The 22,264-nt window shown below is 44.4% G+C and overlaps 1 protein-coding gene across 7 annotated transcripts in view; it reads left to right on the forward strand.

The window, feature by feature from the left end:
• The window catches only part of LOC119466233 (uncharacterized), a 68,441-nt gene extending 46,331 nt beyond the window's left edge, over nucleotides 1-22,110 (forward strand). For 4 of the 7 annotated variants that reach the window (XM_049657587.1, XM_049657584.1, XM_049657586.1 and 1 more), the window contains 2 exons: nucleotides 809-859; nucleotides 1,524-1,680. In XM_049657587.1, coding sequence (XP_049513544.1) covers nucleotides 809-859; nucleotides 1,524-1,553 — 81 coding nt within the window. In that variant the 3' untranslated portion in view covers nucleotides 1,554-1,680. Of the gene's footprint in view, nucleotides 1-808; nucleotides 860-1,523; nucleotides 1,681-11,722; nucleotides 11,937-15,356; nucleotides 15,509-16,090; nucleotides 16,175-16,968; nucleotides 17,008-19,154; nucleotides 19,206-21,973 lie in introns of those variants that run through there. The other 3 variants (XM_049657581.1, XM_037726712.2, XM_049657580.1) reach the window with 2 other exon arrangements.
• Nucleotides 22,111-22,264: the final 154 nt, after the last annotated feature.

Genomic DNA, 22,264 nt, shown 5'->3' on the forward strand with positions numbered 1-22,264 from the left:
GGTCACGTTTACGTGGAAATGATTTCGGTGAACAGGCCATCGCGCGCAAAGCAGTAGAAGCCGGTGAAGTTGGCTTCTCCCCACAAATGAATGCAATGTGGTGAAGCCTGTTTGGCAACGTCGTCGCGAGCGCATCAAGCACGCACGCACGCTCTTGAAGAGTGTCGGAAGGTGCTTGTGACCAGTAAAGTATATTCGATTGAATTACACTTGACGGCTGGGTCAGTGCATGCACTGCGCAAGACACGTACTATATCCCGTTGAAGAGCTAACAAAGCAGTGCATGTGCATTGTCGTGAAATATGGGTCGGAAGTTGTATTGATTTTCCGAATTTTTAAAAATAAAATTCAGTGAAAGAAATACAGAAGCCTCAGGGATTCTGTAAGAATCAACCAGAAAAATATTAGAAAACAAGAGAATTAGTTTCAAGCATGAAGGCCTTCAATAGGACGGGATTACGATATTAATGATCGAAAGCTTCCGACAAAGAAACAGCAGTTTAGAAGAATACCACACGACGCTGCCTTAGGTCAAGACGAAGAATGTGATAAAAGCTTGGCACGTCGCTTTCTGTAGCAATAACAGTAATTAGTACGTAGTAAATCTAATGACTGCAAAGTACATGGTTCGTTTAAACAATAAAACGACGGAGAGAGAGAGAGAGAGAGATAAGCCATTCAGCTTAGAGAGTTCTTACTGCGTAAGAAACATATTCCGTGTTCGTTCCAGCCAAAGAGAGTGCGTTGACGTTCAATGCCTCAGCGGAAAAATTGCAGTTAACCCCATTTCATCTCATTCTAAACGCAGGAATCCAGTGGAATGACTCCAGAAGAAATCAAGATGTTCGACGATGCTTTAGTGAGTTACCTGCCTGAATCATCACGTCAGCACTTTGAATGCTCACGCATTACAATTGATGTGCTTCATTATGCTATCGAAGATGAGCAGTTTATAATTATTGACACTTCTTTCCTGTATTTCGCTCTTCCCAGCAGTGCGCTCACCACCCCAAACACATGCGCTCGGAAGCAGATGACGTGATTGTCAAAACCGAAGCAGACAATTAGAAAGGCGCACCAAATCTTTAGTGGTGACGAAAGCAATTTCTAGCTGCAACGAAAGTAAATGAAAAAAAAAAAAAACGTCAGACATTGAGATAGATCTCCATTTCGGGACGCAAAAAAAGGAAAAGTTTCGATGTGTGTAGAAATAGTAGCGAAAGCAGTGCTTTGAGAAAGTAGAATTCTTTATAATGTATAGGAAATGTTACTAGATCGGGGGGGGGGGGGGGGGGCAAATTAAGATAGGGCGCTGTGAAAGTTAGCAGGAAGTCGGTAGGAACTCTAAGCAACGTTAAGAGGCACGTTAGTAAGGAATTCCTGCATTCGGAAACGCACTGCTCCATTTAGTGTGCATGCCGTCAGGCTACGACATACTCATGCATATCTCCTTTGCATATCATGCATATCTCATGCATATCTCTCCTGCTTATCTACTTTGCATATCTACTTTTCTTTTCCAGACTTGCATCCAAAAGGTAGCTGAAGAGTAGTTTAGTTGGAACCGAAACTGAAAAGAGCTGAAGAACTGCAGGAGACCGTAGTAGACCGAAGCGCCTCGACGCACCTTTTCCACGTGTCGAACAAAATAAACTTCGCAGAAAAAGACAATAAATTGAAGCGTTCCCTTCTTCCGCACGATGATTTTTCCCCGCAAAACACACTTTGAAACACATTGAGTAGCCTACATCCAAACCAAAAGAGAGGTTAGCAGAAACAAGCTTCAAGTGTTTAAGGGTGGTAGAACCAGGAATGCCACTGATAGATCACTACACAGGCCGGTTTTTCTGGCCCGGGCCCGAGCCCGAAAATACCATGTGTTGGCACGCCCGGCCCGGCCGGGAGATAATAAACCTGGCCCGGACCCAGCCCAGACCCGAAATATTCCTGCCCGGACTGACCCGACCCGGCACGGCCCGGCTCTGTTCGACCCATTAGCCATTGAGTCTATACGAAGCTAGGTCTAATTCTCTGTTATTGTGAAGAAACCCTCATGTGATCAACAGGCGCCGGGCGTCTTCAAGCTGCATCAAACCAGCTGTTTTCCCTGCGTCCCATATTGGTGGCAACTTTAACGGTGAGAGAAATAAACATTTCATTTAATTTCATTGCTAGCCGACCCCGCACAGATTATTATTCGAATATTTGGTATGAATACATACATGTACAATGAACAGTTAGGAAAAAAGGGAGGGATCAGGCAACGCCTCCTTTCATTTAGGGAGGAAGATATAGAAACGTGCATCCATTGGTCACCATTCTAATGGTTTGAAGTGTAGTATGAAGCGCCGTACTACATTTTCTAAATCGTTGTGCGCCAATATACTAAAAGGAAGGCGTAGGAGATTTAAGTGCGCTGGTCTGTTGGCTTTCAGTAATACCATGATACACGGCCACTTGAAGCTTTTTATTAAAATAGCAATTATACAAGGTGTTTCATAGAACACTTTCAAAAATTCTTAAAGGTTGCCTCTGGGAGAAAGCACAATTCTAGTTAATGCGCTGGTCTACTCGACGAGGTGGACATTACTTGCACAAGAAATTGAAATGCATAACGGAATAATTATCAAAAAGTAACTAATTAAGTTTTTAAACTAATTACCTGATAGCCCATATTGCTATTTACAAATTGTAGCCGTGGAGTTCGCAAGGCGAATCCACTTGCAACGAATTCTCGGGTTGACACCAGTTTCGAGATATCAATTCCCGAACTTTGCGGAGGAATGCAATGGCGTTCCAGTTAGTTTCTTAACAAAACGTCGTTTTATGCATTGAAGCGCAAAAGTAAATGGAACGCCAATGCATTTCTCCGCAAAGTTCGGGAATTAATATCTCGAAACTTGTGTCATCCTGAGAATTCGTTCCCCGTGGACCCGCCTTGCGAACTCCACGGCTACAATTTGTAAATTGAAATATGGGCCATTAGGTAATTAGTTAAAAACAGAATTATTACATTTTTGTTAATTAGTCGATTATGCATTTCATTTTTGGGGGGCAAGTAATGTCCGCCTCTTCCAGTAGACCAGCTCATTAACTAGAATTGGGCTATCTACTACAGGTAACCTTAAATAAATTTTGAAAGTGTTCGCTGAAACACCCTGTATAGGACACTCCAAGCGCATTTCTGCCGTCGGCGTGGTCGTGGTCGTGGACGTCGCTTTGAGGTTCCGTATAAAGTCCGAACACGGAAACATCGTCAACGCGCATCGTGCGCTGTATGTGCGAGTGAAAGCTTGCGAGGGTCAATAGACTTTCCCACAAACCGACAGACACCACTGACCTAAAATTTACATAGGGCTGCAGTTTTTATATTGTTCAGTTTTATGGAGTTGCAAATAGCATTTCCGGGCCTAAGCCGGGACCGACTGAGGCCCGGGCTCGGGTCCTCCTAGGCCAGAGCCGGGCCCGACACGCGGGCCGGGGCTTTTGGTCAAGCCTGGGGCCGTTCAGTTCTCTGGACCCCGATGCCAACAATACAACAAGGGGACTTGTTCTCGTAGCGTTGGCTTCAGCAACATTCCTTATTATGCTGACAGAAATATAGAGTACTATAATACCTAAAACTAACACAAGTGCTTACCGGATGAGAACCACGGAAGTGAGTGTTTCAGTGCTAGGTCGTTGATCTGTATGAACGCTTGAAACGACACAAACGTGTTCCTCCAGGCAGCACACCAAGGCAAACAGCTGCACAAACATTGACCCGATACCGATAGCGTTAACCTCCTCTACAATGGCCTAACGATGTCTTGCCAGCAGTATGCTCCTAGCGTGGCTCACGAATGGCAGCGCCAGTATTGGCAAGTAGATGGCACTGCAGTGCTCAGCCAGTCTAGCGCCCCACCTCGTCCTCTGGCAGCGCCAATAGATAACTGCACAATTTCTAGCTAACTTACTATCACGCCTTATCGACTGGCTTGGCCATATTGGCACATTGTAAAATACATTGGCGATGTCATTAAATTTTCGTACGATTCAAGATTGCACAAATGCGAGCGGAAACTTTGCATGGTGGTACGATGCCACATGCAATAATCCACTAAAAGTCACCAATTAAAGCTGCATAGCGCCTTTATTTGTCTTAAAACGTATCGATGCAGCTGGTTGCTCCGTTTCCAATTCCGGTAGGACACCTATCAAGATATGTTTGTGACGACAAAGGATGTTGGAGGCTGGCCTGGCAGACGAAGCACTTGGAAGAGGCTGAAAAGGATAAGCGACATCGGCGTAAAACCTCCTCCCACCACTATAGCGTGGCCGAGGGCGCCTGGCAATAGAGAAACATATAGGCAAAGAGAGGACACTCCCGTAGAGCCCTGCGGCCGAGCTACTACACTGCCGCCAGTGCCCTGAACGGCTCGTCAGACCGCTAATTTTGTATTCCGAGACTTTGTACGCGTGGTTTAGCTCTGTTTTAGTTTTGGTTTAGATAACAATGCATTCGATTCTGGTATACCTTTGACTGTTAAAATGCTCTACTACGTCGTCTATAGTGGAGCGCCAGTGCTTTAATATTTCATTTTCAAGCATGCCGTACAGTCGCGAGCAAAAGTTTGAAGGCCACGGCATCACCAAAAAAATTTAAATATATTCCAGCGCAGCTCCACGGCCTCCAATTGGCTTAATGCGTTGTATTGGTCAAACACGTTCACATAGGCGTGCGCTCTTGATTTCAGCCGGAATTCCCAAGCTGCGAAGAAAGAAAAATAAAATCGTGGCACCTTTGGTCCACAAACTTTTGCTCGCGACTGTACATACAGCGGTAATAGGCTCGCGTTTCGCAACCTTCTTACTGGAAAAACCGCGATGCTTCTCGAAGAACCTAAGAAAGACTGAATTAGCTCGTGCTGATTGGAAAAATAACGCGATCAGAGCTGTTTTCATTGCAATTTTTGCCGTTCTTGAGCCTCTTTTCTCAGTTTAACACAACAGGAAGCAGTGGTCGCATACAATAAAGTTCAGTTTTTCTTGTTTACATTGGGATGTGCACAGAAAAAATACTGGATCACACATTTCATAAAGGTAAACACACATACCAAAAACAGACCGTCAACAAGAATGTTTTAGCCATGACAAGCAACGCGTCAAAACTGGCTCTTGCGAACCGGTTCAAGCGCATGCAATGTGCACATCGATCATCATCATCATCATCATCATCATCAGCAGCAGCAGCAGCAGCAGCAGCAGCAGCAGCAGCAGCAGCAGCAGCAGCAGCAGCAGCCGCCACCGCCACCTATATTTATGTCCACTGCAGGACGAAGGCCTCTCCCTGCGATCTCCAATTGTCCCTGTCTTGCGCTAGCAGTATATACAGTGCATATACATATACAGTGAGGTAAGCAGCCATCACAAAAAGCTCGAGCCGCGCCAAATAAAACGTTTGTGCGATGATGCGGGTGAGTCATACATAACAAATTCTGTGCTTTAAAGCGAACGTGTTCAGGGTGACTTTTGGAAAATTACGCGTTGGAAGTAATGTACATGCTCTTCCGCAAAATACAGGTGCAAAAACAAACGGGTGCCTGCACGCTAAACGGACGCCACGGCTCATATTCCATGCTACCCATGCAAAACACGCTCACCCTTGATAGCAAACGTCTTGCTAACAATGTTATAAACTCACGAAACAGCAAAAGTATATCTGCCGGCAAAAGGAAACAACTCACCGCAAAAGCGAAGTGACGCATTGAAAAGCGCGGTGGGGTGGGCGTAACCGGCGACACATGACTGGAGCCCGGTGTATGTAACCCGGTGGATGTATGATAAGCTGTCTACCTTTGAGGTGAAGTGGATGCGGACATCGCTACGCCGTCTGGCGGGTGGTCAGACCCTTACTTGCTCGGCCGCGAAACGGCTCGAGTGTCCGCTCTTTACGAAAGTATGTTTCTCTATGGCCTGGCCGGCATCTTTTTACGAATCTCCTTTTTTCTTTCTTGGAGATAAACAAACACTTGCTTCAGGCAACAAAATTAAGAACAATGTTTATGACGTTTCGAGATCCGTAAGGGTTCCTTAATTGTTCTCAAATGCGAAAGAGGCTCGACTGTGCCTACGTATTAGATGGCGCAATGAACTGGTGTGTATCTCGGGTAGATTCCCACGTGTCCAATGAAATGTATGATGTGTAGATTAAATAAATTAGCCGCGTGTCTTTGGGCTGTGTTATTTTTGGTCTGTTTGACATCCTGTCCGAAGTTACATACCACTCCCGGGTAAATATGACGTCCCAAGGGATCCTTCATGCGAACTAGTTAGCTTCTTAACTTACTTGTGGCCACGTGAGTGATCTGAACGGTGTAATCTTTGAACGCTCTTGTAAGTGTTACGAGTCTTCCGCGTGTTCGACGGCGACCCCTCCCTCTACACAGATATCGTCCGCACACAATACATGCAGCAAGTAGACAAGCAGTGCAACAAGTAAACCAAGGGCACAAAGTCAGAAATTAAATACATATCACCTGTTGTCACTCTTCATAGCCGCATGTTCACGAATGCCCTTTTGCTTTATGCAGGCTTTACGACAGTTAAACTGCATGGTTAATAGTAGAGTTCATTATAATGGAGGCCACTTTCCGCAGACATGTCCCCCCCCCCCCCCCCCCTCAATTCGAAGAAGTTGGCTGCGCTAACAAACATACAGAAAAGCACTTAAATTAAGCAGAAAAAGATGCTGTGTCAAATTATGATATTTATATTGCCACCAGGTCACGAGCTGCGGCGAGCGCGAGCCAGTATTCAGGCAAGGAGAGAAGAAGAAGAGGTTTTTCGTTTTTGGGGTCAGCCATCTTCCTGGCTAGTACTCGTCTCTGCCGGTGCAGTATACTTCTTGCTCTGAAGGCCTTCTGTTGCACGAGACAATATGTTCAAGAGCTAACTAAACAATTATGGCGAGTTATGTCTGTCCTCCATTACAAAACTTCTCGGGTGTGCCAGTGGACAGCTGTACTAAGCCTTTAGCAATGTATAAGCTTTTAGAACAGGGCTAGCAATTAAAAAGGCTGCGCTATTTTATACTTGTCACCCAAGCTACAGAACAACTTGATCTAGCGATGCAGAGACTTCTGAACACAAGTCAGCTCGCAGAATTTATTTCATCAGTAAGGAACTACGACGGTCCAACTTTCGCCTTCTTGAGCGCCCCACCTGAGGCGTGTCGAGCTGCATGTTTTCAAACAGAGGCGTGCGTTTCAGCTGACGCTAAATTAGACGATGAAGCGGGGCAGCGCCGGAGGTCTACGTGGAAAGGAGGCGCAGTGTTATATCCATCATGAGCGCAATCGTTAGTACAATATATCTGTGAAAAAAAGAAACACACCTATTAACCAATGCGCCTAATTCGAACAATATATTTGAGAACAAAAATTAAATAACTGCGCTTACCTCAGTGATATGTTGGTTACTTCTATTCACGACCTTATTTCGCAGTAAAGACAGTTTTCCGACTGGTGCTGTATTGCGGCGTTCAGCTAGTTCATTATGCTTCACTCGATAGCAGTGTGCCGGCAAGCTTGCAAATCGTGGAGGTCACGCCGCGGATACTGAACACGTTGCAGGGCTGGTTGATGCGTGTTAAGCAAGCAAAACGTGGTGCAAGCGAAGTGGACAAATGGTTAACCCGACGCTCACAGGCGCACTGTATAGAAGCAAAATGTAAACGAGAAGGAAGGCCCTAGGGTGGCTTGCTCCTCCGACAGACCCAGTGTCAACACGTTCTTTTGGCGGTGGGCGAGGCCGGCGTAGGGAGCAACAAAAGTGACAGAGGATTCACGTTCTGTTCTGCCCACATCCGGTTCTACGTAGCAGCGCAGGCTAGGCATCGCGCGTAATACACAGCCCGTACCATCTATGCAGCACAGTGAGGGGAAGGTGGGAAAGCTGTGGCAGAAAATGCCTGCGTAGTACTGTGACGTCACTTCGCCCTCTCACTCGTGGGGCAGCTGTGCATACTATGCGTTTGCATGCCGAACTGCCTGCGCCCAGTCACTGCAGCTTTTTGTTGAAGGGAAAAACGAATTTACAAAATGCGAGCGCGCATGGCTACAAAGCCTACAACATGATGCGCTGAATGAAAAGCAGGAATCAATCCGGCTGTTCTGCCGGCACAAGTTTCATTGCTGAAGAAAGAGATAAATGAAAGCCAATGACGTCAGCACTGCTACACGCAAATTTTGTTACTTCAGTAGAGCTGGTGGAAATGGATTGAAAAAAAAACGTAACTTCAATACGTTTCTGCCAGTGTGGACCACCAGAGCATTCTCGTAACGTCTGCTGGCAGTAGTTCAAAACGACTAGCGCACGAACTCTGATTTTTAGTTTGCAGTAGCGGTTGTGGGTGAACCAGCAATAGCACTGGTGATTATTTTCTTAAATTTTAGAGCTGAAATGTTCAAGCTAATAAATGTCACTGTAGAAAAAGTCAAAATGCTCAAAAAAGGCTTTTTTGTTCTGCTTCTCTGGAGAGAACGGTACAACGAGACAAAGTGTGCACAAAGTGGTAGTCCGGCGCAGACGATCATTCGCTCACATGTCCCATGCATTTGTTGCTTCATGTTGAATAATACAAGGTCCCTCAGACAAAACCAAAAATGGATAGAAATAAAACAGTGGCGGCCGTTCGTAAGAAACCTCGTGACAGAACTTTGCGCCGCGCATAACATAAGTGATGCTCAAAAAGCAGCCACAGAGAACTTGTTCAAGTTGGCCATATAGAAAAAAAATTCCAAATAATGTCCTCCGACAGACAATAACTAATATCTGCCTTATATCAGGTGATAAAGTGCTACTCGTGACAATATGGTCACGGGACCATCCCGCCGCCAACCATGCTCCTGGCGCTTCTCTGGATGAAGTGGTGTCAGGGATGCATGTTTACAGCTGTTCCAGTGGAGGACCACACTATCTACTTTTTGAGCGTGGCACCTCTTAATACATTTGTGCTTTCTTTCTGCGGGAAGAAATTTACGCCGGCGGTGCCATTTGGTCCTAAGGGGGTCAGTGTTGAAGTCCGGTTGAACAGTTTTTCCAACTTTCTCCAAGGGTGCCAGTGACGTTATCAAGGGGAATTCATGCATCGTATTAACAGTACATGCCAAAGCTCTATAAGAGAATTAAGAGGGAAAATACCTGGATTACAAGGGAAATTGTACATCTAAAGCGAAGATTGAGGCGGGAACGTGGGGACTGACTGTCGTGTATAAGCCCCGATAAGATCTACATTCAGCGCATGAGCCTTATCAAAGAGTCTAAAGAAAATATTTACAATGAGTCGGCTACGAAGCTTCTTAAGAGGCACCTCAGAAGTTTTGGCTTTATGTCAACCCGTCCACAACACCACTATCCTCGGAATCAAGTGGTACTGGTGCAATGCAAGTTGATCATTTTAATTCTTATTTTACATCCGTTTTCACTAAATATAACGGTTATACACCTCACCTTACCAACACGCGTACTAGACGACCTATTGCTGACATTGAAGTTATAATGAAAAAAAAAAAAAAAAAAAACTCCCGTTGGGAGAAGCCTTCGTCCTGCACTGCAAATACCAGGCTGATGATGATGATGATGATGATGATAATGATGATGGTGAAATCTAACTGCGCGATCATTTTCGCATTCCACCCTGACCGAAAGGTGGCCGTCGCGGTTGGAATCGAAACCGTAAACTCGAGTTCGCCGCGCAACGCCGTATCCAATGAGCTGCCGCGGCGCTTGACAAAAGAAATCTGATAGTCACGTGACGTAAACGCAGTAAAAAAAGCTCCGAACATATATCCCACAAAATACATTGGGACATAAAGTCATCTCACATAAATGTAGAAAAGACGTCAAAAAAGCAGCTGGGTCACATAAAATTTTTTAATTATGGGCTTTTACGTGTGAAAACCACGATCTGATTATGAGGCACGCCGTAGTGGGGGACTCCGGAAATGTGGAACACCTGGGGTTCTTTAACGTGCACCTAAATTTAAGTACACGGGTGTTTTCGCATTTCGCCCCCATCGAGATGCGGCCGCCGTGGCCGGGATTCAATCCCGCGACCTTGTGCTCAGCAGCCCAACACCATACCCACTGAGCAACCACGGCGGGTAGCCGGGTCACATAAAACACATCAGAATCTGTGTTCTACTCACATAAATAAAGTAAAGACAGATCACAGCCGAGGTCACAGATAATATAGAAGGCAAAGTCGGCGCTTATAGATACACTAAATAACACAAGCATGAATTGATATCATATAAATTTATGTTATTCGGTCACAGAACGGAATACAAGCCACAATAAATATTTTTCAACCACTAACTTCCTTCAAGAAATCTCTGGAGTGTTATTAGCGCTTGCAATTGTAGTATATCTGTTGGGCATGGATACAGGATCTTTATTGGGCTTGCGCAAATGGATAAAATTACACGTTTAATTACTATGTCGCGGACATTCTTTTAAAATATTGTGTATGTCATCATCCGTGGGGCCACAAATGAATTGTGGACAATCAAAGCGACATATTTCATGCAGAAAATGTCTTTTAAACGTGATACCAAGCCTACAGCCAGAAGCTAGAGTTTTCGAAAGACCTGCTGGTATCTAGTCTACGTTGGATATAAGACTCAAGCAAGGGTACATGGTAAATAAAGCTTAAGATTTCGAACTATAGTCAAACCATGCTTCTCTGCAACCACGGGCCATGTTAAATATGGCGCAACTTGCCTAGTGACACAGGATCGAAGTCACAATGTGCCTTTGTCCATATGGGCTTGTGATCCTTCCTCACCGGCTACAACACTGCTTAGGGTATTGCAGAAGCCAGGTCCTTCTAGGACATCATTATGTGAAGTTCTTTAATTGATTTTGTAACTTTTTAGAGTTTCATTACCTAAGGTCATGTTCGTCTAGCTGATGATGAGCTTCCTCGATGATAACCAATTCTTCCAGAATGTCTTGCTTGTGTATCACCACCTTCATCATTATTATGAGAACATTAAGGGACATAGAAGGGGCTCTCAATTAAGCAATAAGAAGAAAGAGACAATGAAACAAGAACAAGCAAATATTACAATGTTTCACCGCTATTGCGACTTCATCGTCGCTGAGTCGCACACAAGGAAACCCATCTTACAAATTCTTTCCGCGTGTACCAAACCATGCGTGACAAAGCGTCACTCATTCTAAGTACCCGGGGAAAGGTTATGTGGTCTCTTCTCGTGGAAGACGCTAATATATGTGCGAGACCAGCGTTATTCAAATGAGCCCCGATGTAGCCCATTCTGTCACCACGGTCACGAAATTTTGCTTTCGAATTCGCGCCTTGTTCCGGAAACAGTATACCATATGTGAGTCAGCTAGCGTCCGCGTTTGCTAAGCCTAACGCTGTCCAGCCGCTGTTGAATGTCCCCGATCACGAGCTGATTTGTTGGCTGTGGTCGATCGCATCACAGGAGGAAATCAGCAAGAAAGAGAAAAAAAAACGAAAAGGGAAGAGTGACTGTCAGTGCTCGGTCTAGCGACACAGCAATCTTTATGCCGTTAAGAGCAAACCTCCCAGGACTACTTCTTTCAACTTCTGTCTTTTTTTTTCTTTCCCGAAGCAGATGCAACTGGATGAGCAGCTTTCCGCCTGCATGCGGTATAAATGCAGGTGGCAACACACCAGACTGCACAAGCGGAAGACAATCCCGCACACAGTCGCTCGAAGAGTTCGCCTAGCGCAACCCACGTAACCGTGGTTGTTCAACTTCTAGTCTCTGCTAGCGAAGTTTGGCAGTTGGCTCTCGTGCTGTCCTGTGGATAAACGCTGTCCTTCGCCGAACGGAACATGAAGAACCAAGTTGTGGCAGTTTTTGTGTTACTTTGCTTCACCTCTGCCACAGTGAATGCAAACGGTGAGTACAGCACTACTCACTTATATTAGGGTTGACTTCAACATCGTACTATATTTGCGTATACTTTGCTGCTTAACACGTGTGCTCTGCATTGTACAGTCGAGATATTCGTGTGGCTAACCGTCTTTGGTTTGTCTTCATGAACTGAAGCTTTGCCGTAACATAAATGAACTTGATTTTACGGCACGAATGTAATTCGCTTTACGGCATGATGTACGACATGATTGCTATTAGCTTTGTGCCGGCAGAGCGACACACCACTCTTACAACAATATTTCGTGAGATTACCAGAATAAAGAATATTATGACACATTATCATACCAGTTCCTTGGCGCTCAGTATCATTATAATGCTTGCTGAAGGGCTGAAGGAAACGATAGGTATATGTGGCAAAGCAGAAATACCTTTACGATGCGGTACTTGTCGATAGTTGTCACAGTAAAATTAGAATGACGATAAAGCTTATTTACTATATTTTACAGTAGTGAGAATATTGTTTTGTTGAGGAAGTATTGTACACAGGGAGAGCAATTTTTTGTTTCGTGTGTGTGTTGAGCAATTCCTCGCAGGCGGTCACAGCAGTACTAAGACGGTGGAAGAGAAGGCAAACCTAAGAACGCGTGATGGGACTTCTTCATTTACATAGGAGTTTTCCTACTTGAGGCGGCAGAGTACATTGGCTGAGACACTGGTGTGAAATTTCGTTTCTATATAACGTGTTTCTGCGATGAATGCACCAGATTATTAAATACAGTAGATTCTAGACTAAATGATAACGTTTTGCGGATTAAGCTCAATAATCTGCGACGGACAAGAGAATTTTCGTGATAATACACCAATACAATTATTACATTGTCTTCAGTAAACAACATTCAAACATTGATTTACGGTAAATTGCATAATTACAGAATTTAAGACATCGAGCACTGGAAGCATGCTATTTTGCTTGAAGCTGTGACTTTTACACTAGCTGCGAGAAATAGGCACCCAAACCTGCAACAACGTGCAACAGTCTTCCAGGTATTATGCTCCCACTCTGTTGAAACACGCAGCACGGTGAGATGTTACCTGAAGCAGCAATGCATTTAATTGCGCATTTTGAGTCCGTGCGAGTTACAGATTTTATTTTCATATTTTTTGGTCGGTCATGAAAGGTCAAACCTTGAGAGCCCCGCTTGGAGAACTGTTCGGCTAAATGTACACCAAAATACCCAACGCAGTGCTGTTTCTGAAGCAATTGTATCATTAACCGTAATAACGCAGTTCTTGTACTACTGGTATAGGTAGTGGTACCATGCACGCAATAAAACTGATCGATCATGCTTAGGTAAAAACTAGGATAGCATAAAATCGCCACGACCACTATGCCTTTTTGGGTGCTTCTGACTAAATGTTTTCTGTAACTTAAAAAAGGCTTAACTTCACTTTAAAATTAGTTTTCACTGCTAGAGTATTCGTCACAAACTCAATTTTCATTCTAATGGCAGGTAAATTTTGACTATGCTGGCCGGAGAAAATAAAATACACCATTCTGCATACATCATTTCGCGTCGAAAGCTTAGCGCCGGTACGTCAGCCCTGACGTTTGCAGATTTCAAATTATTTGCTCGTATTTCGGCGGCTCTTGGTGCGAGAATTCACGAAACTTGTTGTGTCTAGCCCTTTGCTGTAACAGGACGGGACGCCACTTTTCTTTCTCGATGAACGATTAAGTATGACGACCCTGTGAGTACGCTCGGGATCTTCGGGCAGGCGTCAATAGTCAGTTTTTTTTTTTTTGTTTTGGCACCCTTTGTCGGTTATAGAGCCTCCTCTCACAGTAAAAGTAGTGTTAGGCTATTGCAAAATTACAGTCTACTAATGCAGCTTAACGTACCATTACTCTCAAGTGCCATTCAAAACAATAGCATTTCACAGGCAAAACGCGCCTGTATACAGTTTTTCCTGCACAGTTTTGCATCATGCATTACATGTAAATTCCTAGTGATGTCACTGGCGCATATAAGTGATATTGGTGGTGAACTCATAGTGAAACCAAAAAAACCTTGCAATGAACTGTCAGCTGGCATTCGCTTAACGTGTATATATAACTACGACTTGTACCTTAAAGCGATCGATGTCACCAGTTTAATACATACTTAAGAGAAAGCCTGTAGGGGTAAAGAGCCTCTCGAATAGACCGACAAATATCGCCGTGGATTAAAGTGCATTCACATTGATACTAAATATACACGAACGATTTTGCGCCTTTATCTAAGAACAGATTGTTTGGCGCAATTTTTTTTTCTGTTGTATTACTCCTCCAAACTGCATTTCACACAGATACAAAAGCCATATTCAAAGCCATACGAAGCTCTTAAGTAGAGTTGAAATGAATAAGCAACGGGCTTGGTGATAGCATAGAAGTAAACTCAGCATGGACGCCACAATAGCTCATCATGCTAAGTTTACCCTTATCATCTCCGGAGAAAAGAAGTCACGGCTCAAAGAACATGTAGATCGAACGCAATATTGAAATACAAGTGGCGCCAAGCTTTTTTTTTGTTAAGGATGTAGCAGCAGGAGCGGATCATACAAGAAAAGCCCTGTCGCCCGTGGTTGTTAGCTGTCCGTGCCACGAAGGCGAAGGTGATGTGTAATATGATTGTCGATCGGAGAACGTTGATGCGAGGTTCTTGCACAGAGACGTACACGGCACATATTCAAACACATTTAAAGCTTCTATACGACTTGTGTCACGGTGACAAAATACCGATTCCGGGAGATTAACCAAGAATAGGCACATACCCAATTTGCACGTACCCAGGGACCCAAGTATTCTATTTGGACACACACGCAGAGGCCCAAGTTGCCGTCTACTCTGCGAGACAGCGCTCACAAAGCGGAGGGAAGAGGACAAGAAAACTTCGGTTTAAAAAACAGCGGATGTCAACCAGGGCTTTCATTTTCGGCGCAGCAGACGCAGACGTTATCGGTAGCATCAGGTTGAACATTATCCGTCTGACAACGCTGCATGTACTGCAAGCAGGCGCGCCACAACCTGTTGCGTAAAAGGCATTAGTTTGATAAGGAAATGCAATCCCTTGTGGCAAATCCTCCTGAAAAAAAAAAAACGGACAATCGTTCACCTACACATTAGCAGAACCGAACGACCTGCCTTTGTTTTTAACTACATTTTAGAAATATGATCTCGGCGCACATCGGCTCACAAGGCTCTAAAGGCGGGTCTTTTAAAATCAACGGGTTTGTGTGAGTGCGTTTGACCACGGCGACCCTTTCCTTTTGCATGTGTATTCACGGAGCCCGTCTCTCAATTTCGGTTACCTTCTCCCTCATCCGCTTTGTAACGTAACAACCGTACGCTTTTCTGGTTAGCCTCCCTGTTCTCCTTTCTGCATATTCTTTCTGTCTCTAATTCAGCTGCAGTGGACGCCGTCGTCGAGCAACTGAAGTCCTTGGTGCGCGAATTCGTGCCGGACCAGGCCAAGGCCCAGGAGTACCTGAGCGCGATCGACGGCGCGCGCGAGTGCCTCACAGCCGCCAAGGACTTCAACCCGAAAATCGTCCAGCAAGTTAGTACCACGCCTACTCGATCAGAACTCACAGCGGCCGTGTTGGTACACTGGAATCTCAGGTGTCGGCCACAGCGGCAATCCCCAGTAGCCGACATTGTCCACACCACTACACGTCTGAGATGAGCAGAATTATTCCCCGTGAACCATGTCACAAGTGCAATGGAGAACTTGGAAGCACTTCGAAAAGACATTTCACCAGCCTCCCATAAATACCTGTTATGCATTTGTTCCCCATAAAAGCTTTCCTCAGTAAAGAGACATTGCAGCAAATATTATATGAGTGCAGTACAAGCAAGGACTCCCCTTTTCGGAAAATTTCAGCAACTATTTTTTCCATACGGAGTAGGAGGCTATAGGGACCACAAAGCCTTCACTCAATAAAATCTATCTATCTATCTATCTATCTATCTATCTATCTATCTATCTATCTATCTATCTATCTATCTATCTATCTATCTATCTATCTATCTATCTATCTGATAATGTTTCTGTGCATTCTCTACTCACTACTATGCTACTGCCTGACCTGATTTGCTGATCATTGGTTGACATGTTCAAATGGCTACAACATATGTGCAGCTTGCCGACAGCGCCATTCCGACAGCCATAGAGTGCGGCGGAAGACATATCGGCATCAGGGACCCTGTGGAAAGAGCAACCGCGGTGAGTACGATATCAGGATCAGATTTTTGGTTTAAACTCACAGAAGCGTTCACCAATATTAACGACTGACTGCCGATAAAGTATACCTCTTACCCGTTATGTCTAAAGCTAACCCACTGTTTTGTTTGCACCTTCGGAACAGTAAAGATTTATCCTGCCGTAAGCATTGGCATTAAGCCACATATTGAGACAGACTTTCCAAGCTTAGCCCCCGTTTCCTCCACCTCAGTGTGAGTAGGACACAAAAAACTCCTATTCCGTCAAAACATTCCGGATCTGGATTTGCAGCCAGGTAAAACTCTACAGGGAACGTTCATTGATGGTAATGCTAGTACCTTTGGGTAGATAATGTAACTAATGTTTGAGATTCGTAAACAGGGGGCACAAGTATTGAAAGTTGAGCTTGTCGGTATGAATTAGTTGTAGCTAAACGACGCAAGGAAACAACACGTACACGAGAAAGATGGGACAATGCAAGGCGCCGACCTTCGACTAAAGTTAACTATCACATGCACAAATGTATAGGCAGGATATCACAGTTATCACACAAAAATATAAGAAACAATAAGCGAAAAACGAGAAAATCATGTCTTACCCAGCGAAGTCACTTCTTCGATCAATGGCAACTCAAACTAAAACAGCAAGATCAGAATGTACACTATATTTGTCAAGTAACAAGAATAATTGTCTGAACTATATTTGCCAAGGAACAAGAATAATTGTCCGAAGTGTTGAGTAGCACTGGAAATTTTAAAAAAATGGGACTCGCTCACTTGAAGTACTTTCATTTCCAGATAAGGGGCTGCTTGGTGGAGAAGGCGAATAGCTTTAAGGTAAGTTGATTTTCTCTTACAAGCACAGCTGTCACGAGATGCTTGATAAATAAGTAGGTGAATGTTGAAATTACAGTATGATTAGCTCGCTCCTATTCCCTGCTGCAATGAACTGCAAGAAACATAGTCGCTGTGCTTTTAACAGCGAATCTGTTTAAGCCGGGGGTTAGTGCGTATAGCGTAGACCAGAAATATAAGCCGATCCTGGCGGTTGTGCAGAAAGGCTCCAAGCGCAATGACACATATCCCTGTGAACTAGCGAAGCTGTTTGAGCTCGAAGATGGTCCGTCGAGTGTACGCCGCAAAACCTCCGCCTGGCGATGACGTCACCGTGCGTCGCCTAGCAATGCTTCGCCCCAGCTGCGCCTACCGCGCCGAGCCTCGCCACAGCTGCGTGAGCCGTGATGTCATCGCGGACGCCGCATCGCTTCGCCTTAGCTTTGCCGAGCCATGACGTTACAGCGCTGTGCGGAGTGGTTGCCGCGGCTGCGCAGAGGCGGAGCTAAGCCGTGACGTCACTGAGCCGACCCCCGGGATATATAGCTCCGCCTCACCACCGCGGCGACGCAAAAGCCCCGCCATCTCCGCGCTGAGCACATCTCGGCGAAGATGGGGCGGCCAAAGAAGAGGAAGCGCGGCACGAAAGCCGCCGCGCCGCTACTGGAGAGCGAGTGAGACGACTCCGGTCCGATCCCGAGTATCGCGCCGCCGAAGCGGCGGCGAAACGTCGGCGATTCGCAGATCTGGAGTTGCGAGCCCGCGAAACCGAGCAAAAGCGTTTGAGCGTCCAGAAGCGTCCATATACTTTAATGACCAAGTGTTCGCTGCTCCTTGGGCTGTCGCTGATTCCGGGGTGATCTTGCGCAAAACGTAGCCGAGTCTCGAAGCATAACCTCACAAAAACTTGGCCGAACTGAGATAAAGCTAGGTGGGGTCGACAGCTTCGCTGTTTGCCCAGTCTTCGCACCACTAGTGTGAAGCTGCCCCTAATTTTTTTTGCCATTGTTTTCTAGCGTCGACATTTTGGTCAAGCGTCCATGTCCACCAGTGGGCTCCTTCTGTCAAAAAGAAATGCTAGACCTCCAGCACTTACACAGCTACTGTTTTTTTTTTTTCTATAAATTGTCCTGCTGCAGGAAAGGACGTTGCAGAACGTTCAACCTAAGAAATGCATGTCTAATCTGGAAATGTCTCACGGCATCTTGCGCGTCTTCATGTATTCGCTTATAACGACACGTACATGTGGCGTTCCAACGTGCTAGGTCAAACACACGTGCAAATGCTTATAGTGATATGCTTATATAGAAAATGCGTAAAGCTATGCGAAGCAGTGAAGTTGGCTTTTCCTCACAAATATTTGCGCTGCGTAGAAGCTAGGCCGTGGCAATCTTTTCTCCAGCGCATCACGCTTGCATGCACGCCCTTAAGATAGTGTCGAAGAGGGACATTCGCAGGCTGTCGCCAGTAAAGGACTCGACGTCATTACGCGTGACATCCCGATCAATGCATGCATTACACGCTTCCAACAGGCTACCGACAATTACGGTATGCCGTCGAATAGCTAACCAAACAGAGCAGATCCGTTGTCGTGAAATACACGATGGAAGTTCTATCAATTTTTCGCATTCTTTAAAAAAAATCACGTGGAAGAAATGCAAAGTCTCAATAACTCCGTACAAAGGCGACCTTGGAATAATTAGAAAACAAAACAATTAGTTTGCATCGTTAAACGCTTTCACAGGTTGGGAGAAGTATAATAACGATGAGACACGTCAGGACCAATGAAACAGCAGTTTGGATGAAAAAAAAAAAACACACACACACACACACACACAAAATGCTGTTATAGGTGAGAAACAAAACAATGCAACGAAGACTTGACACATCACTTTTTTGGCAATTACATTAATTATGAAGAAGCATCTCAAATTCTATCGGTACATGGTAAATCTAATGATGCCAAAATGCGTGCTTCGATTAGACAAGAAAAAAACACACACATACAAAGATCAGCATTTCAGCTTCGAGAGTTCTCACTGTGTATGAAAGAAATTAGTGTTTGTTTGAGCAGGAGAGTGTGTGTTGACGCTGAATGTTTCAACGGAGGAACAGCAGCTTTACTGTATTTTATTTCAATCTCAACGCAGCAATCCATTGGAATGACGCCAGAAGAAATCAAGCTGTTCGACGATGCTTCAGTGAGTTACCTGTCTGAATCCTCACGCCATTGCTTTCAAAGTTACAATTAGCCTGCTTCCTTATGCTAACTAAGATTAGCAGTTTATCATTGTCCGTAGTTTGTCCCTTTTTCCTGCTCTTCCTAGTAGCCCGCTTCGCGTTCCTAGGGACATACACTCGGAAGCAGATGGTGTGATAATCAAAAAACATGCACACGAACTCATCAGTGGTTATAAAAGTTGCTACAGGCTGGTTTAACAAGCGTCCACCTTACATGGGGCAAAGAAATAGACACGAGGCATAGCGCTTGTGTTGTGTGGCGAAACGTTTCGCCACACATTAAACATAACAAGCCTCTCATTTTGCCGGAACTCGAGCTTGGTAGCTTGTACAATTGTTTCTTGTACCTGGGGAACATTGCGAATAACGGTAGTATGACACTATGGAACGCTTGAATACGTAACTTTCTACAAATGCTGTAATTAACCAACAAATTTTACATTTATCATATGTCACTGAAAACTTGTTTTCTACTTTAGTCAAATATAAGGAACGTAACTGGCATAGTTCACCTAGGAGACAGGGGTAATCAACTAAATGGGTCTTACAACGCATGAGAATTGGATGAAAACGAATACTTAAAAATTATTTTCAAAGCCATGCATATAGTTAAACCACATACTTGAGTCCTACGATGCGCGTTACCGAAAGCATGACACTAATTTTCCGCAAATATGAAATTCGTAGCATTTCTGGTCTTTCCAGTGTAACGGGGAAACTGTGCAAGCGTTTCATATAACACCACTAAGCGGGCCATAAACGAGGCTTTAGCAATTTTCATTTAGCCGCTAATTAACACACACTATTGAAAATTTGAAGAATCCATCAATGGTTGCCCGCTATTTCCTTATGGACTAGAAATCCTACCCCGAATTTTCTCTTATCTGGAGTACCTCTGTAGCAGAGGACGTGGCCGTTAGTCAGCACTGTATAAGCCTCACCAGTTCTTCTAACCTCACTAAGGCCAATAACATCCCAGGCAACTGCCTGATAATTCTCAAATAGCCCTGCTAAGCTAACCTCACTCGAGAGGGTCAGGCTAAGGCTACAATGCTTTCAGTATTGCATAAAATATTCAGCCAGGTAATTTTTGATAGAATCAGGGCAACACTTTACTTCAGTCAAGCAAGAAAATAGGCTGGCTTCAGGAAGGGATATTCTACGATGGATCATATCCATGTCATCAATCAGGTAATCGAGAAATCTGCTGAGTACAATAAACCCCTCTATATGACTTTCATAAATTATGAAAAGGCATTTGATTCAGTAGGGATAGTAGCAGTCATGGAGGAATTTCGTGATCAAGGAGTCCATGAGGCATACGTTAAAATGTTGGCAAATATCTAGATTTAACAGCTACCTTGGTTCTCCACAACAAAAGTAGAAAGTTACCTACCAAGAAAGGGGTCAGGAAAGGAGACACAATCTCTCCAATGCTATTCTCTGCATGATTAGAAGTATTCACGCTCTTAGACTGGGAAGGATTAGGAGTGAGGACTAACGGCGAATATCGCAGCAACTTTTGGTTTACAGATGACGTCCTATTCAGAAACAATGGGGACGAATTACAACAAATTATTGAGGACCTTAACCGAGAAAGTATAAGAGTTAGGTTGAAGATTAATATGTAGAAGACAAAGTCTGGCAATTCCAATAGCCTGGCAAGGGAACAAGAATTCAGAATCACCAGGGAGCCTCTAGAGCCTGTAAAGGAGTACGTTTATCTAGGTCAATTATTCGCAGGGGACCCTGATCATGAGAAGAAAATTTATAGAAGAATCACATTGGGTTGGTGTGCATACGGCAGACATTACCAAATCCTGACTGGGAGCTTACCACTGTCGATGAAAATAAAAGTGCACAATCATTGCATTCTACAGGTGCTAATATATGGGGCAGAAACTTGGAGGTTAACAAAGAATCTCGAGAACAAGTTAAGGACCGCACAAAGAGCGATGGAACGAAAAATATTAGGCCTAACACTAAGGGACAGGAAGATAGCGGTGTGGATAAGAGGGCAAACGGGGATAACGATATTCTAGTTGACATTAAACGGGGAAAATGGAGCTGGGCAGGCCATGTAATGCGTAGGATGGATAACCGGTGGACCATTAGAGTTACAGAATGGATACCAAGCGAAGGGAAGCGCAGTCGAGGACGGCAGGATACTAGGTGGGGTGATGAAGTTAGGAAATTTGCAGGCGCAAGTTGCAATACGCTAGCGCAAGACAGGGGTAATTGGAGATCACAGGAAGAGGCCTTCGTCCTGCAGTGGACATAAATATAGGCTGGGGATGATGATGATTGAGAATTTGACTTCGTATATCCCCTAACAATGGCCACATGTCCTCAAAATATAAATGTCGTTACTCCTTAATTCTTGTGTTTTTTTAGAAAACCGTGAAAACATGCATATAACATTGTTGAACTTCTCTGTAAAAATGTTGAATTGCAGCATAATAAAACATTGCTACGCAGAAAATATAACTTAAGTTTCTGAAGAAAGTATATTGAAAGTAGTCTTTAGAGGAATTAGGAATAATTTTCCTTCATATTCTATGATAAGTATTACTACATAGCAATGAAAATATAATGCTAATAAAGTTAGACATTTTAGTAAAGAATACCCTTATTCGAAAGACACTGCATCATTCAATGTGCATGGTGAAATTTATGACATACGTATCAGACGCTTACAACTCTCATAACTCTTGTTTTGTTTTTCCAGGCTTGCATCCAAGACAAAACTAAAGGACTAGTTTAGTCGGAGCCGACATTGAACCGAGATCGACAACCTTCATGGACCGTATTGACCGCAGCGCCTCGACGTGCTTTGCCAAGTGTCAAATAAAATAAAGTTCGTAGAAAAAGAAGGAACTGAAGCGTTTGCTCCTTCCGCACTATGCTTTGTCGCCACAGAACACACGTCGAAACACATTCAGCTGAGATCCAATACAAGAGAGAGGTTTGCAGGAAGATGTAGGCTTGAAGTGATTAGCAGTGGTAGAACAAGGAATGT

This window comes from Dermacentor silvarum, chromosome 10 (genome assembly GCF_013339745.2).
Source record: "Dermacentor silvarum isolate Dsil-2018 chromosome 10, BIME_Dsil_1.4, whole genome shotgun sequence".
Classification (NCBI taxonomy): domain Eukaryota; kingdom Metazoa; phylum Arthropoda; class Arachnida; order Ixodida; family Ixodidae; genus Dermacentor; species Dermacentor silvarum.